The sequence below is a fragment of the Drosophila obscura genome, unplaced genomic scaffold, assembly GCF_018151105.1.
Source record: "Drosophila obscura isolate BZ-5 IFL unplaced genomic scaffold, ASM1815110v1 contig_179, whole genome shotgun sequence".
In the NCBI taxonomy this organism is placed as follows: domain Eukaryota; kingdom Metazoa; phylum Arthropoda; class Insecta; order Diptera; family Drosophilidae; genus Drosophila; species Drosophila obscura.
Genome location: NW_024542766.1, coordinates 532506 through 547435, shown reverse-complemented (window position 1 = coordinate 547435; position 14930 = coordinate 532506). Strand labels below are relative to the sequence as shown.

Below are 14930 nucleotides of genomic sequence, written 5' to 3'. Positions count from 1 at the left end.
CACAAACTACAGAAATCTGAAATTTCTGTATGAAACGCAGTGGAACAAAATCTGAGCACAATGAAACGGCAATTAAAGTTGAGAGTATAATTAAAATTTAATTATCGCAGCAGCAACAGCATCAAAATCCAACAATAATTGGAAACACCCCCCCACCCACACTGACACACTGATACAAATACAGAAACACACTTATACAGATGCAGCTGGAAAAACAATAATATGCGTTTAAAAATGCCATGAAAACGCGCTTTTATTTTGAAACCCAATCGAATCGAATCAAATAAAACAATCAGTCAAAGCACTTTCTGGCAGCAGCAAAAATAAGGCATCCAAGTGGAACGTAAAGTAAAAGAAGGAAATCGCCAGGGATTTTCCACAGCCAATCCACGGCCAAGAAAAATTGCTTCGATTCGTGCAGATAACTGTCAGAAGCAACAGTTTATGAGGCAAATAACTGACATCCCGAAAAAGACGAAAAAGAAAAACTGCAAGACGGATCAGATCCGAAATGTTGAGTGGAAAATTGCTGCATTCAAGTGCCAACAATTTATGTATACATTTTCCTTGCGAATTATTCACTTTGCACAACTTTATCATTCTTTTGCAAATGCACTTCCATAATTGTCAATTTTCCATTGTCAAAAAAAAAAAATAAATAAGAATGTTATGATTTCTGAATGAAATAGAGATTCCATTCATCGAACTTTTGTCTCTGGACAAACATTTTGTGGAAAATTCAAATAAAAACATATCCGATGATGGCAAAAAAAAAAAAAAAAAATAAATCAACACAAATTTGGTCAAGCAAAATAGATTTTGAAATCCATCCAGTTTGATATGCGCATAATATATTTTTGTGTAAATAAGTCGCTGGAAAATGATTTTGCTTTACTTTTGCCCTAAAAACTAATGTAAGATACAAGAACTAAAAGTTTGGCTTTAAATTATGGACAGAAATTAATTTCACACACAAAAATAATCGTCTAAATGGTATGAAATAATTATGATTTTAATTTCTCTTTGAAACCGAATAATTACTATTGAAACTTTCGACAGAAAAATATCGAATTACACACAATTCATTTCCACATGAATTATCTGCGAAGAATTGAATTTTCTTGAAATCTATGTCACAGCTACGAATTTCTGATAACTTTTGATATACATATGTACATACATATGTATGTATACATTTCCACACAAATTTTCCTTCGCTTTGATTAATTTCTCATATCTTTCGCCGTTTCAAACGAAAGATAATCAACAGCAAACGAATATTCTTATCAAATTTCATACAAAATATTACCAAAATAATTATTTCCACTTTTAAATAAAAATGATGATATTTTCTTTAATTTAATTACGTCTTTTCCCTTTTCGAACCGAATAATTCCCTAATTGGAGCGGCACGGACATGACCAGACATGCACGGACATGCAGAGACCTTCCACGGACATGTCGAGGCGCAACAATTACACGAAATGTTGAAGGAAAAAAGTCGTAGCATACTAGTAAGCTGTTGCACCAGAGAGCGAGTGCAAGGGATTTAAATGGGATAAAAAGAGGAAAGCGAGAGAGGTCGAGGAGAAGACGGAGCAGGAGATGGAGCAACAATTTTTGAGATTTTGTTTACCTTGGTTCTTGGTTTTTATGTGGGTATTATTTAATGGAATTTTAGTTAGATTTCAGCTGTTTGTTGTTTGTTTTGTTTGATGAACACACTTTTTTTGCTGGAGCTGGAGTGTTGGGATACGCACACGGACACACACACGCAGAAAGACGCGGACACTTACACACACAGACACACAATGGTACGCGCGGGAGGATGGCCAGAGAGTAAAACTGGAGTTTCGTTCTGGACTCTGTATGCTGGATCGTTGTAAAAGTTGTAAACTTTATCCAAAGCAATAATTCTATTAAGTCTGTCTGTCTTTCTTTTTTAGGGGGTACTCTTTCTATCTGATTCTTCTGGTTTATCTTTTGCACAAAACAGTTGGTTCAAACGGTACACACACGACAAGGCAAGGCAGACTTTCGCGGCAGCTCGGAGAGAAAGTGCGTCCTGTCTGGTTGTACCCTAACGAATTAATGCGCTCAACGCAGCTTTTCACACGGCCATGGACCCATGAGCACGCAGCATCCGCATGGAGTATGGAGCACGAACGGAAACGAATCCAGACCCGAACCCAGAGCCAGGCCTGTGTATGCTGTGACATACGAAAGCTCTCACTTGAGCTTGAACTTGAGTGAAAGCTTTCCCACTCGACCACTCGGCTGACTGGAATGTTTACAGTTGAGTAGAGCAACAGAGCCATACCAACGCCAGCATCGACGCTGACTTCGCCTTCGGGAGCGTGGGCAGCATCCAGAGATCTGGTCAACGTCTCCACTCGTACGAGTACGAGCATGGGTATACCTGCAAAAATAATGGACACCAACGGCGGGCGGACATCGCTCTATGTGGAAGCGGGGAGGAAACCTTATTAATGAGCGACAAGTGTGCCACGACTTCGAGTCTAACATGTGCGCGCGTCCGGCCCCTCTAGCGGTAGTTGATGAGTGTCCAATATTTTAGTTACCAGGAGACAACGACAGCTGAACCGATTTATAATGACAGAGACAAAAATCAAAGCGCCATTTGCAGAAGAAAGGCACAGTGGAATGGGACTGAAGAAGTTACAGCGAAAGTTCCGCCAAATCAGAGTAAAGGTTCTATTACTAGTCCACCAAGATTGGTTTTACTGTACCCAAAACAGAGAAGATCCCTTTTAAAGGGACAGCCACGCTTCCAGAATGCATGCACAATGTACATACATACGTACATAAATTTTTATGTACATATGTCGGCGGAAGGGATATGGCAGAGTTAGGGAGAGACAGAGCAAAAACGGTCCGCCAAAGGAGTTTTCACTATCCGTAAATCAGTTTAATCTCACTCCATTCCATATGACCTTGAAACAATCAGCATTATTCCACTCATCCAAACCCCAAACATCCCCAAACACCATCCACCGTACAGAGCCCATACAGTTTTGTGTGCAGCTTATAAGCGATGAATTATAGAAACCAATAAAATTAAGTGCATTAATTTATTTGGCTCTTGTTTTTGCTGGACTTCAAAATGGAACTTCGAAATGGCTCTGCGAAAGCCAAGGGCAAAATAATCAAACAGAAGAGCATCGGAATGGTCAGAGGATTATATTTGATGCATGCTGCACAAATTTATAAATTTATATATACATACTCGTACCTGTAAGCCTCGGGGCACAGGTTGAATTTTCATTTGTGTGGTGTGTAGGTCAATGCAATCTCAATTAGGTTCAGAACGTTTCTAATTTTAATTGCATTAATGGGTAATTGATGGACAATGGATTAGATAAACGAGCAAACCGGTAAATGAATCCCAGAAATATATATTTCTGTGCGTGAATAGTCACATTATTTGAGCACTACGATTTCATTCCCCTTTCACATTTTCAAATTTGAATATAAAATAAAACCGCGCTTGAATAGCCAGGGTCTCCGCTGTGGTGGTTCATTTTAACCGATAATCTGGTTCATTTACAGCCGATATAGGCTACCGATGGTTCCAGGTATATTTTTACGACTAGAACGCAGTCACACTGACTTAGGCCAATAAAAGCAAAAATCATAGAAGCCGAAAAAAAATGCCGGAAGAAACGCAAAAAATCGACCTGTCTGGAGATGGTGGAGTGCTGAAGGAAATCCTCAAAGAGGGTACCGGCACCGAGACCCCGCACAGTGGATGCACCGTCTCCATGCACTACACCGGCCGTCTGGTCGATGGCACAGAATTCGATTCGAGCGTGAGCCGCAATGAGCCCTTTGAATTTGCGCTCGGCAAAGGTGAGACATGAGAATGCGGCCAAAGTCGCGGTTTCTGGAATTTTCTTTTTCGTTATTTTCCTTTGTCTTAGGCCGCGTTATCAAAGCCTTCGACATGGGAGTGGCCACAATGAAGCTGGGGGAGCGCTGCTTCCTGACATGTGCTCCCAACTATGCCTATGGCGCCGCCGGCAGTCCGCCCACCATTCCGCCCGACTCTACGCTGATTTTTGAGGTACAGGCTACACGAATTAATGCTTAGCCAGTGCAGCTATATATCTCAATTCTCGTTTGCAGCTGGAAATGCTGGGGTGGAAGGGCGAGGATCTAAGCCCAAACCAAGACGGAAGCATTGACCGCATCATTCTGGAGACGAGCGATAAGAAGCGGTCTCCCAGCGATGGTGCCTTCGTCAAGGGTAAGTCCCGACTTTTATCTAGATTCTGTGGTTGGGCTAACCTCACTCGGGGTCTGTGATCTGCAGCCCACATTTCTGGTTCTTTCGAGGGAAAAGTGTTTGAGGATCGTGATGTGGAGTTTGACTATGGCGAGGGCAGTGCCATCGGTCTGGTGGATGGCGTGGAGATTGCCCTGGAGAAGATGAACATAGGAGAGACCTCCAGGTAAACCAGATAGACATGGGGGTTAAAAGCGAAACACCATTCCAAAATCGATTTTCCATTAGAATCACGATTAAACCAATGTATGCATTTGGTGTCACGGGCAATGAGGCATTTAAGATTCCACCCAACGCCACCGTTGAGTACAAGGTGAAGCTGATCGACTGCGGCAAGGGTCTGGAGGAGTGGAAGCTGAGCGACAATGAGCGCATCGACGAGGCCAAAGTGTACAAGGAGAAGGGCACCAACTACTTTAAGAAAGAGAACTGGTGCCTGGCCATCAAGATGTACACTAAGTGCAAGAATCTGCTGCCCAACAGCGCCGACACCAACGAGGAGGTGAAGAAGCTAAAGGTGGCCACACACAGCAACATTGCCCTGTGCCACCAGAAGTCCAATGATCACTTCGAGGCCAAGGTGGAGGTAAGTGCTTCAAAATAAAATACTAAATACTAGTGCAGGCACACATCAAGCATTTAAATTTATGGATTTTCTTCAGTGCAATGCTGTGCTCGCCCTGGAGCCCAACAATGTGAAGGCTCTCTATCGTCGCGGACAATGCAACCTGATCATCAATGAGCTGGATGATGCCCTGGAGGACTTCCAAAAGGTTTGCCATCACACCACAGAGAAAATGTGCCATTGCTAAATGAATGTTTGGTTAGGTTATTCAATTAGAGCCTGGCAACAAGGCCGCTGCCAACCACGTGGTCATCTGCAGGCAGAAGATCAAGGAGACGAAGGACAAGGAGAAGAAGCTGTATGCCAACATGTTCACCAAGCTGGCGGCCAACGACAAAGAGGTATAATATGCCGCAACGAGTGATAAACAAATAAAGCTCAAACCTTTTTCATCCCCCTATTCGCTTATCATTCGAAGACCGAACCACCTCGCGAAACAGATGTACTCAGCAAATGCGGAGAATGGTCCGAGGAGGACGCCAAACGCGAGGCCGATCTAACGCTAGAGCGCGACAATATAATTATGATCTAGCCGAGAACAAAGGCTCAATGGATCAATGGTTAAGCATTTTAAGTAATATTCCTTAGTTGTCGAGTGAACGCCCTTAAATATTTCCACATCAAAAATCGAAAAAATCCAATAATTTAACAAACATAATTGGTACTTCATTATACGAAATATAGAAAAAGCATTGAAACCCGTTTACCTTTTTATTTGTCTCGCGGTAGCAGCTGAAAGCTCGGCCGTGGCTCCCTGTCACGCAGCCATAGCGGCAACGTCGGCACCTGGGCCTTGATGTACTCCGAGGCACGGAAACAATAGCCGGAGCAGAATTTCTTGCGCTCTGTGAGATCGTATACCTTGTTTCGCGATGCACTGATTTGGTACTTCTGTTTGGGTACGCTGGAAGTAAGCCGGTTAGTCGGGAGCCAACTTCTCGAGCGTCAACTTACTTCTCCAACGCATTGGAGCAGAGCGGGTACCCACAGTTTTGGCTGATTTCCCGCTCGTCTACAATGTCGGTATAGTTATGGGGTGCGATTTCCCAGAGCTGACGAGGGGAAACTGTTTATTAAGTCTTTAATACAATTATAATGCATGCAAATACCATGGCCAGAAATTCCGGCTCTGCTACGTCGGGCTCCAGGAGTCTCACGACAATTTCCTGAGCCCGCGCAATTGCCGCGCGCTTTTTCACTACCGCCGCGATGAGCTGTTCCCTGCAATAGGTAGTAAATTGAACATTTAACAATAGTCTACACTAGTAGCGCATTAGTGTACATACAATAGTGTATTTAAAAGTCCACTGGCTTACCGTAGTTGGTCGTTTTTTTCCGTCATCGCATTTTTTTGTTGCAATTCGGCAAACAATAAGTTAGGATTGTTGATATTATATCGATATAGGTGATATTTTTATTTTTGATACGATTATATCGGTATGATACTTTTTCGCCGACTATATCAAGAGTCGATATTTTTTGCAAATATCGACCTAGTGTTCTTTACACTGCGCGCAACAGCTTCCGTTCGAACAAGTTAAAAAACGTGTATACAAAAATGGACAAGCCCTCCTTATCGTGCAAACTTTGCGGTAAAGTTGTGAAGACAATCTGTTAAATATTTTTCCAATATATCGATATATTGATATTCTCAAATTGATAATTTCGATATGGCGATATTTAAATTTACCAAATGCGGTCATATTGATTTGTGAAAACAAAACAAATTGATAAGATATACAAAAATGGTTTGCGAAAAGTGCGAAGCGAAGTTAACGAAAGTGTCGGCCCCAAATCCCTGGAAAACTAGCACCGCTCCAGCCGGTGGACGCAAGATAAATGAAAACAAAGCCCTATCCTCTGCCCGGGACCGATACAATCCCATGGGCACGACCCTGGCACCTTGCCGGTAAAAAACAAACAATACGTTGGATTCCAGTCCTCTGACTGCTGGTCATTTCAGCATTTGCCGACAAAAGGTCCACCAGATGGGAGCCCACTACTGCCAGGCGTGCGCCTACAAAAAGGCCATATGCGCCATGTGCGGCAAGAAGATCCTAAACACAAAGAACTACAAGCAGAGCTCAACGTGATGCTGCAGTCCATGGCCACACGGCACCGAGGAGTTTATACTTAAGCCTAACCTAGTTATAGACAACAGAATAATTATGTATATCAGATAGTATCAACAAATGCATAAATAAGTACATCAAGCCTCTGTCGTTGGCTTCTCCCGTCGCCGCTTGGCACTTTGGATCTGCGAAGAGTAGCTGAGCGCCTCCTTGTCAAACTCAAGCGGCATAGTGCCCAGATCGCCGCTGTAGCGGTTCTTGGCTATCTGCAAATACTTTTTGACCAGAACCAACAGTCCCCTGTCCTGAATGATGAGCACATTGTCCGCCTCCTGTGTGGCTTTGGCCATGCCAAAGACGGAGCTCGTGGTGAGGTCATCCTCCTGGCGCTCCTTGCGCGGATGCATGACTAGCGTTACGTGGACATTGTGCTTGGTGGCGAAGCTGCGAAAGGCGGCAATGATGCCATCCTGCTCCCAGAACTTGTCGCCGCGAAACGAGGAGACTCCCATCATGAACTGGAGGTTGTCGATTATAGTCGATAATTATCACATGCCCATTGGTATATGTTGTATGCTACGTGTCCGTGTTCCCAGTATCGATCGCATGACCTAGCGTGACCGCTTGCAGAATTCCAGCCCCAGCTGTTGTATCGATATTTTATCCCACCATTTTCGAATTTACTAACAGCGGTGGCCGGCAAAAATGCAGCGTCACATTAGTAGCCTACGGTAAAAATTTTCACAATCGAAGCTGGCTTTTCATATTCCATATACATATGAATATATATTTATTTATTTTTACATAAACAGTACGGCAGTTGAGTCGGGTTTATTCGTTTTGTGCACATCTTTTCTACACTTTCAAATTTGGAGTTTGGAATACCTGTCCGGTCCAAAAGCTAAGGGGTCCTAGTATCCCCCCAAAAATGGCGAAAGGCGCAGCTTCTGTATGATGTCCTTAAGCGCATTGATCTCGGCCGCATGGGGATCCATATTAATCACCGGCTTGTTTTTGATCTGAAGTGCACGATCCGCATAGCGCAAGGTGCTCAGGGTCTCGGACACATTAAAGTCCGCGGGACTGACGCAGGCGATCATCAATGTGATGGAGTTGCCGCCCAGCGAGTCCTGCAGCAGGCGCGTCAGCTTTGACTGGCGGTACGGTATGTAAGCGCATTGATCTCGGCCGCATCAGGGATCCATATTAACCACCGGCTTGTTTTTGATCTGAAGCGCACGATCCGCATAGCGCAAGGTGCTCAGGGTCTCGGACACATTATAGTCCGCGGGACTGACGCAGGCGATCATCAATTCGGCCTCACCGAATTGGAGGTCACTTCCGCTCATTTAATGCGTGGCTCTGCCGGTCGGGCTGTAGCAGCCACTGCAATGAACGAGACCTCGTCCCGTTCTCATGCCATTTTCACGCTCACCGTAGTCTCCAGCAAGCTGGAGGGAAGGTAAGTATGAACTGAAATACACACAGATTTATGTGAAAGTTTATTTTTGCATTCAATTCATCCATTGTGATCTTCAGGAAGGTGGTGACCACCTCCAAGATCAATCTGGTGGATCTGGCTGGCTCTGAACGCTGCTCCAAGACACTGGCCATCGGCGACCGCTTCAAGAAGGGGGTCAACATCAATAAAGGCCTGCTGGCCCTCGGCAACGTGATCAACGCATTGGGCTGTAGGTCCTCCTGCACATCCATAGCAAAATCCTTTCTCATTTTGTGTCCATTTTACAGCCGGACAAACTGCCGGTTACATACCGTACCGCCAGTCAAAGCTGACGCGCCTGCTGCAGGACTCGCTGGGCGGCAACTCCATCACATTGATGATCGCCTGCGTCAGTCCCGCGGACTTTAATGTGTCCGAGACCTTGAGGACCTTGCGCTATGCGGATCGTGCGCTGCAGATCAAAAACAAGCCGGTGGTTAATATGGATCCCCATGCGGCCGAGATCAATGCGCTTCAGGACATCATACAGAAGCTGCGCGCTGTTCCACCACCACTTGGCAGGGCCATTTCCGCACATCAATTCAGCCCCAAGCTAGACAGGTCAGAAAAACGAAGAAAACGACACAGCACCTGACAAATGTTCACTTTTGAAATAAAACCAATTTCCACTCTATTGTTTCCCTTTTTGCAGAAGGTATGGAATGGAATACAACACGATGTGCTATTTACGTTTATGATTTTAATGACGTAAAATCATAAACGTAAATGGCGCATCGTGTTGGATCGGGATCCGATGGATGATCCACAGGCGGTTTCCCTTTCTACCTAAAAGAATTTACTAGGCATGCGGAACGTGAGCACAATATCCGAAGCATTGAATGTTAGACAGTTTTTCGCCCCAAATTCTTGTTTTCTTCACTTTACAATACATTAATGTACACATTTTAAATAATAATAATGATAATTACAATAGAGCTACGTTATACAGTACATATGATATTTACTATATAGTATATATAAATATAGCGTTTTCGAATCCAAAGAGTAAAAAACATACGGTAATTACACTTACACTTACCGGAGAGTAGGTTTTGTTTTGTTCTCGGTGTTGTTTTGTTGTTTTTAGCGAGTTGTTGCTGTTGTTTGAGTGCGTGATGCATATAATCATATAATGCTCTTATTCCATTATCCTTGTGATTGTTCAGTTTGTTCTTTTTCCTTTTCTTTTTGTTGTGTGTGCAGATTTTGTGCGATGTGGATGCGATGCGATGTTGGATGAATGAGGAATGGTGTGATTGGATTTATAACGAAACATCAATCAATATATAAATATATTGCATAGGTGTGTGTGTGTGTGTGTGTGTATATCCTGGCCATTCATTGTGCGATATTTTTGTTTGATTTAGTTGGGCCCGGTCCGGTCCTGTCCGGTGCGGTCCTTTAAACCGTCTCCAGCACATGCACATCCTTCTGAACCACAAGGCGCACACAAAGTCCACCAGATTGGGACAGGGTATCGGATAGAGGCCGGCAAAGATAATGTTCGATGTGGAGAGCGGCATGGTGACCCACGAATAAACACTGATGCCCAGCAACAGCTTGTGCCGGAAGGGTATCATCTTGGAGTGGACCACTAGCAGGATGCCCTGGAGCCAGCGCTTGCGTTGCTGCAGGAAATCAAGCAGCGTGAATGGTGACTTCTCGTACATTTCGCTTTCAATGAAGTTGAACGTATAGCCCTGGCTGAAGGCGCGCATCGCAAAGAAGCAGTCCTCGGCCACAGAGCCATCGATGCCATTGGCAAAGGAGACGGATCGCTCGGCCTCCACCTGGCAAAGACACAGAGAGTTTAGTAAATGGATTCACATTGCACTTATGTATGTATATAAAGAGACACACTCACATGGGTGACCACATAGCTGCCCTTCCAGCTGAAGAGTGGCTTGTGGAAGAGCTTAAACTGCAGCCGCAGCTTGCCCATGTCATCGGACACCCGAAAGCTGTCCGCCAGAGGGGTCAGCCAATTGACAACATTCTCGTTGGCATAAGTGATCAGACCCTGGCCGAATGGATGCTTACCATCCAGCACGAAATTTATAATGCCGCGCACCGAGTTCTCCGTGAGCAGGGTCTCCTCATAGAGATGGACGATCCAATTGTTGTCATTCAGCACATTCACCGATCCTCCAGGCAGTGCTGCAGGGCCCGTGACTTGAAGAGGGCCCCCGTACGCGTTTTATACTACTTGGGCTGAGAAAATTCTCCAGGCCGGTGTCCAGACAGGTGTTCATGTTCCGCAGGACATTCGTTTTGACCAGATCGGGAAAATCGCCGTCCAGTCCTCTGATTGCTGGTCATTTCAGCATTTGCCGACAAAAGGTCCACCAGATGGGAGCCCACTACTGCCAGGCGTGCGCCTACAAAAAGGCCATATGCGCCATGTGCGGCAAGAAGATTCTAAACACAAAGAACTACAAGCAGAGCTCAACGTGATGCTGCAGTCCATGGCCACACGGCACCGAGGAGTTTATACTTAAGCCTAACCTAGTTATAGACAACAGAATAATTATGTATATCAGATAGTATCAACAAATGCATAAATAAGTACATCAAGCCTCTGTCGTTGGCTTCTCCCGTCGTCGCTTGGCACTTTGGATCTGCGAAGAGTAGCTGAGCGCCTCCTTGTCAAACTCAAGCGGCATAATGCCCAGATCGCCGCTGTAGCGGTTCTTGGCTATCTGCAAATACTTTTTGCCCCGCACCGATGTCAGTCGCTTGTCTTGAATGATGAGCACATTGTCCGCCTCCTGTGTGGCTTTGGCCGTGCCAAAGACGGAGCTCGTGGTGAGGTCATCCTCCTGGCGCTCCTTGCGCGGATGCATGACTAGCGTTACGTGGACATTGTGCTTGGTGGCGAAGCTGCGAAAGGCGGCAATGATGCCATCCTGCTCCCAGAACTTGTCGCCGCGAAACGAGGAGACTCCCATCATGAACTGGAGGTTGTCGATTATCACATGCATCACGTCGTGCACGTAGGACGCATGCTCGATGGCCTCCAGCACTGGCTTCAGCGGCTGCTGGCCGTGGAAGGTCATAAAGTAGAGCGGCATGCGCTCAAACTCTGTGGCCCAGTGGTCAAACTCCTGCAGCTTATTGTCCAACGGGTAGCCCACATATTGCCGCAGCAAGGTAGCCGCCAGGCGGGTGTTGCGGATCTCGAAAGAGCCCCAGAGTGTGGTCACGCCCTGCATAGCCAGGTCGAGAGAGTACTCGCTCATGAAGGTGGTCTTCCCGCTGCCCGTGGGTCCTGTCAGGATGGTCAGCTCTCCCCTTCGGTGGCCCTTAAGCAACTTGTTCAGCACCGGGAAACGCTTCCATTTCACGCCGTTCACTTTTTCAATGTTCTGCAGCTCGCTGAGTATGTCGTTCTTCATCGCCCCAAATGTGGTGATGGCCTTGTGCCGCACTGGCGTGGCCTTGGTCAGTATATGGCGGAGGTTGAGGCGACGACGCAGGGCCAGGTGGGGCGCTGGTTCCGTTTCGGTAGGTCTGATGAGGAGGCAACGCTTTTCATCTATCTTTTGGGCAAACGCTCGGGCGGCATCCCAGCTGTGACTGCTATCGTAGTGCAGCCAAAAGACCAGCTCCTTGAAGCGCTCCAATCCAGGCAGGCATTCCTGCGGCAGCATCTTCAGCTCGTACGGCAGGCAGACAATGCAATCTGAAAGGCAAAAGGGCATTCTCTGTGAGCTGTAAATCGTAAGGAAAGCGCTTTTACGTACGCGTTTCGATGTTTTGGGTGGAGAGGACAATAAAGTCAAGCAAATTGCTGACTAGAACCGCTTTGCTTTTGTTCCCCACACCATGAATCAGCAGTCCCGACATGGAGCTTCCCTGAAAGGTCTCCTCATGGCGGTCGCTTAAATGCAGCACCTTCTCCCCGACCACCAGTTGCGCGCCGTTACGTAGCTTGAAGTGAAGCAGATTCTGTTCCGGCTCGAATTGGGCTCCAATGCCATTCAACTGCGACTCCTTCAAGCCCTTGATTCCTAGGACATCACATGCCTCTGGCGTCACATCTATTAGGTCGGGAAAGCGCGTTTCATAGACGGGCTTCCTTTGTGGCGGGCGCTGGTAACCGGCTGGCGAGGGCAGCTGATATGCCGTCAAAGCATTGGCCAGAGAGGTTTTCACATCACAATTTGGGCAGATGAAGGCACCTAGAAAATGGAATCCATATCGATTGTTTGCTAAGGAAAATTCCCTCGGTTACACACCCGTCCGCTTGTTTACGTAAGCCAGCAGCCCTTGCTCGGCGGCGCCTCTTGTCTGTGCTGCTGCCGGCAGCCTATTACGCTCACACAGCCGGCACTCCAATTGCAAGCACGTGTGCCCATCCTTGGGATATATATTGATCTGTCGCAGTTGTTTCTTAAAGTCCACATACTCCTTGGGGTCCAGTATGCACTCCGCGTAGTCTGTATCTATTTGCGTTGCGTAGTTTTCCTTCCAGACTCTGGGTTTTTGGTTATATATGCGCAACAGCGGTTTGATGATGGCGCGTCTCATGGTACATGTTATCGATGAACACTGTGCAACAGGCGGCGGCTAGTGTTTTCGCGGTAGCACGCACTTGGGGTCTTGAAACCCATTACTGAATTGGCCGTATACTCCTAGCAATTAAATAATAGATTGCATCAGCTTAGCATTTATGCGTATTTTAGCTTTTTTTCCGCTTCAGATTAATAACCAATGCAACTCTTCTTTGGATGACCTATCGTTATCGAGCGCGTCCACTTTTGAAAGACAAGGTGGCACAAAATGCAAAACAATTTTTTTCGTGCGAGTAGTTTTTTGCCAAATAGGGGAGAGCTGCATTAGAGAGATTCTCGCATCGCACCAATAAATATTACCCAATGTCCCAATACCCATTACCAAAGAATGTACTTGTATACATTTTTTATTTTATTTGATTTATTTTGTATTAAATTGATGGAGTACAACAAAGTTCTGTTAACCAAACTCCATCCAGTTAAAGCCACAAAAGAAAATAATATTCTGAAATTAAATAAATAACCAATTAGTTATGAACGTATACGCACAAGGGAAATATTTGTGTACAAATTGTTAATCAGACACCTAAGCCCATCATTAAGCCGAAACTTTCTGGTGGAAACCGCAAAAGGTATTTAAGGTAATCATCATCTGAAACAATTGAACAGTATAGAGCTGTTATACATTACCTTTTAAATAAGTCGGATTACAGGTTCTGTAGTCAGGTTAAGAAAATGCCGGGGTATGTGCTGAAAAACGGAGAAACGGATTAGTTTAAAAAGAAAAACCGTGTACAATGTATAGTCGAATGGAAATGCTTAATCAGACACCTAAGCCCATCATTAAGCCGAGGCTTTCTGGTGGAAACCGCAAAAGGTATTTAAGGTAATCATCATTTAAGCAACTCCAAATAATGAATAATGTTTGAAAGTATTACCTTGAGTGGTGTTCATGAAGAAGCACCATGTGCCTGGAGTAAAGTGACCATCAGAAGCATGCAAGTTCGAAATCTGGAATAAAGAAGAATATTAAAGAAGATCCACAAGAAGTATGTAAGCTTTGAATTTTCTGAATCTTTAATCAGGTTACATTTTCTCTGCACGATTATCTTAGTACAGGTCTGTGTAAAAACTCATCACGTTGTTTAATATTAACTAAATTGAATGCTTACCTTGGTAGCGAGGTTTTTCCACCGAACCGTCGCGATGGTGGTTCGACATAACCTGCAAAAATTAAAGGAAAAATCACATTAATATAAGAATTCATAAAAATAAATCACTTTCTTTTTTTTCAGATATCAGTTTACGTTTTTCCGCATGAGTCTATTCAGTACAGGTCTGTGTAAAAGTTCATCACAAGAAATAAACTGTATAACAAGATGTAGTCCTTACCGTCAATGCTATGCCCACAGCAGTCTCATGTGGGCAAAATGCCCGGTGTCTCAGCGCCCTTCACCTGGCAGCACGGGTTTTGTGCACGCACGCTCACATGGAGTTAGTTATTCAACGTTTCAACATAGTTTCTGGCATCTATCCCTGCAAACCAATTATTTTCAATTAGCAGTTGTTTGATTGAACACGCAGCAAGAAAAAGTAATTCAAATGCCATCAGATTGCCGAATAATCTTTAATGAACAAATATTGTTCAACGAAACATTGAAAGATACAACGTTAAGTCGAGAAAAATGTTCTTTCAGTCTCGTCATCAGTTTCATCATGTGTGGCACTGAATTAGTTTAAATACATTTTTCACAGAGTTCTATTCGCTAGCCTTACCATTTTGCCGGAGTTGTCGAAGAAAAGTGAAGCCACATCCGGACGCACGTGGAAACGTAGAACGAAAATGGCGGAACAGCGATGCTTCCATCTCATATCGATGCTCCGCAGCAATGATTTCATAGCCTTTCGATAT

The 14930-nt window shown here is 44.9% G+C and overlaps 5 protein-coding genes, 1 long non-coding RNA gene, 1 other non-coding gene and 1 pseudogene across 8 annotated transcripts; 3 read left to right on the top strand and 5 right to left on the bottom strand.

Moving 5' to 3' along the window:
- Positions 1–3510: 3510 nt before the first annotated feature.
- LOC111080418 (FK506-binding protein 59) lies at positions 3511–5614 on the top strand. The gene is made up of 8 exons (XM_022376025.2): positions 3511–3870; positions 3942–4084; positions 4147–4267; positions 4334–4472; positions 4535–4892; positions 4969–5079; positions 5135–5272; positions 5350–5614. Exons 1-8 carry the CDS (start codon positions 3672–3674, stop codon positions 5461–5463), a joined length of 1323 nt encoding a protein of 440 aa, XP_022231717.2. The 5' UTR covers positions 3511–3671; the 3' UTR covers positions 5464–5614.
- On the bottom strand, positions 5576–6329 carry LOC111080420 (putative RNA polymerase II subunit B1 CTD phosphatase RPAP2 homolog). Of its 2 annotated transcripts, none has more exons than XM_022376027.2 (4): positions 6248–6329; positions 6041–6152; positions 5886–5983; positions 5576–5835 (listed from the first exon to the last, which is right to left on the bottom strand). In XM_022376027.2, exons 1-4 carry the CDS (start codon positions 6271–6273, stop codon positions 5643–5645), a joined length of 429 nt encoding a protein of 142 aa, XP_022231719.1. In that variant the 5' UTR covers positions 6274–6329; the 3' UTR covers positions 5576–5642. The 2 variants fall into 2 exon arrangements, with proteins under 2 accessions (XP_022231719.1, XP_022231720.1); XM_022376028.1 differs by having other exon boundaries at positions 6218–6308.
- Positions 6330–6617: 288 nt separating this feature from the next.
- LOC111080421 (cysteine-rich PDZ-binding protein) lies at positions 6618–7156 on the top strand. The gene is made up of 2 exons (XM_022376030.2): positions 6618–6840; positions 6895–7156. Exons 1-2 carry the CDS (start codon positions 6677–6679, stop codon positions 7022–7024), a joined length of 294 nt encoding a protein of 97 aa, XP_022231722.1. The 5' UTR covers positions 6618–6676; the 3' UTR covers positions 7025–7156.
- Positions 7157–8149: 993 nt separating this feature from the next.
- LOC111080419 (chromosome-associated kinesin KIF4A-like) lies at positions 8150–8925 on the top strand (the record flags this gene model as incomplete). Its single annotated transcript, XM_022376026.2, has 4 exons — positions 8150–8168; positions 8239–8465; positions 8543–8694; positions 8753–8925. Coding segments are annotated over exons 2-4 (435 nt in total), but the record flags the coding sequence as incomplete, so codon positions are not given.
- A 440-nt stretch (positions 8926–9365) lies between these two features.
- Positions 9366–10819, bottom strand: LOC111080427 (annotated as a pseudogene).
- LOC111080417 (twinkle protein, mitochondrial) lies at positions 10738–13200 on the bottom strand. Its single transcript, XM_022376023.2, has 3 exons — positions 12743–13200; positions 12248–12685; positions 10738–12186 (listed from the first exon to the last, which is right to left on the bottom strand). The coding sequence occupies exons 1-3, from the start codon at positions 13032–13034 to the stop codon at positions 11075–11077; spliced, it is 1842 nt and encodes a 613-aa protein (XP_022231715.2). The 5' UTR covers positions 13035–13200; the 3' UTR covers positions 10738–11074.
- Positions 13201–13417: 217 nt separating this feature from the next.
- Positions 13418–14901, bottom strand: LOC111080425. Its single transcript, XR_005967616.1, has 6 exons — positions 14795–14901; positions 14411–14554; positions 14191–14242; positions 13957–14029; positions 13709–13768; positions 13418–13523 (listed from the first exon to the last, which is right to left on the bottom strand). It is a non-coding gene; the product is annotated as an uncharacterized LOC111080425 (long non-coding RNA).
- Positions 14625–14741, bottom strand: LOC121403995. Its single transcript, XR_005967641.1, has one exon. It is a non-coding gene; the product is annotated as a small nucleolar RNA Z5 (small nucleolar RNA).
- Positions 14902–14930: the final 29 nt, after the last annotated feature.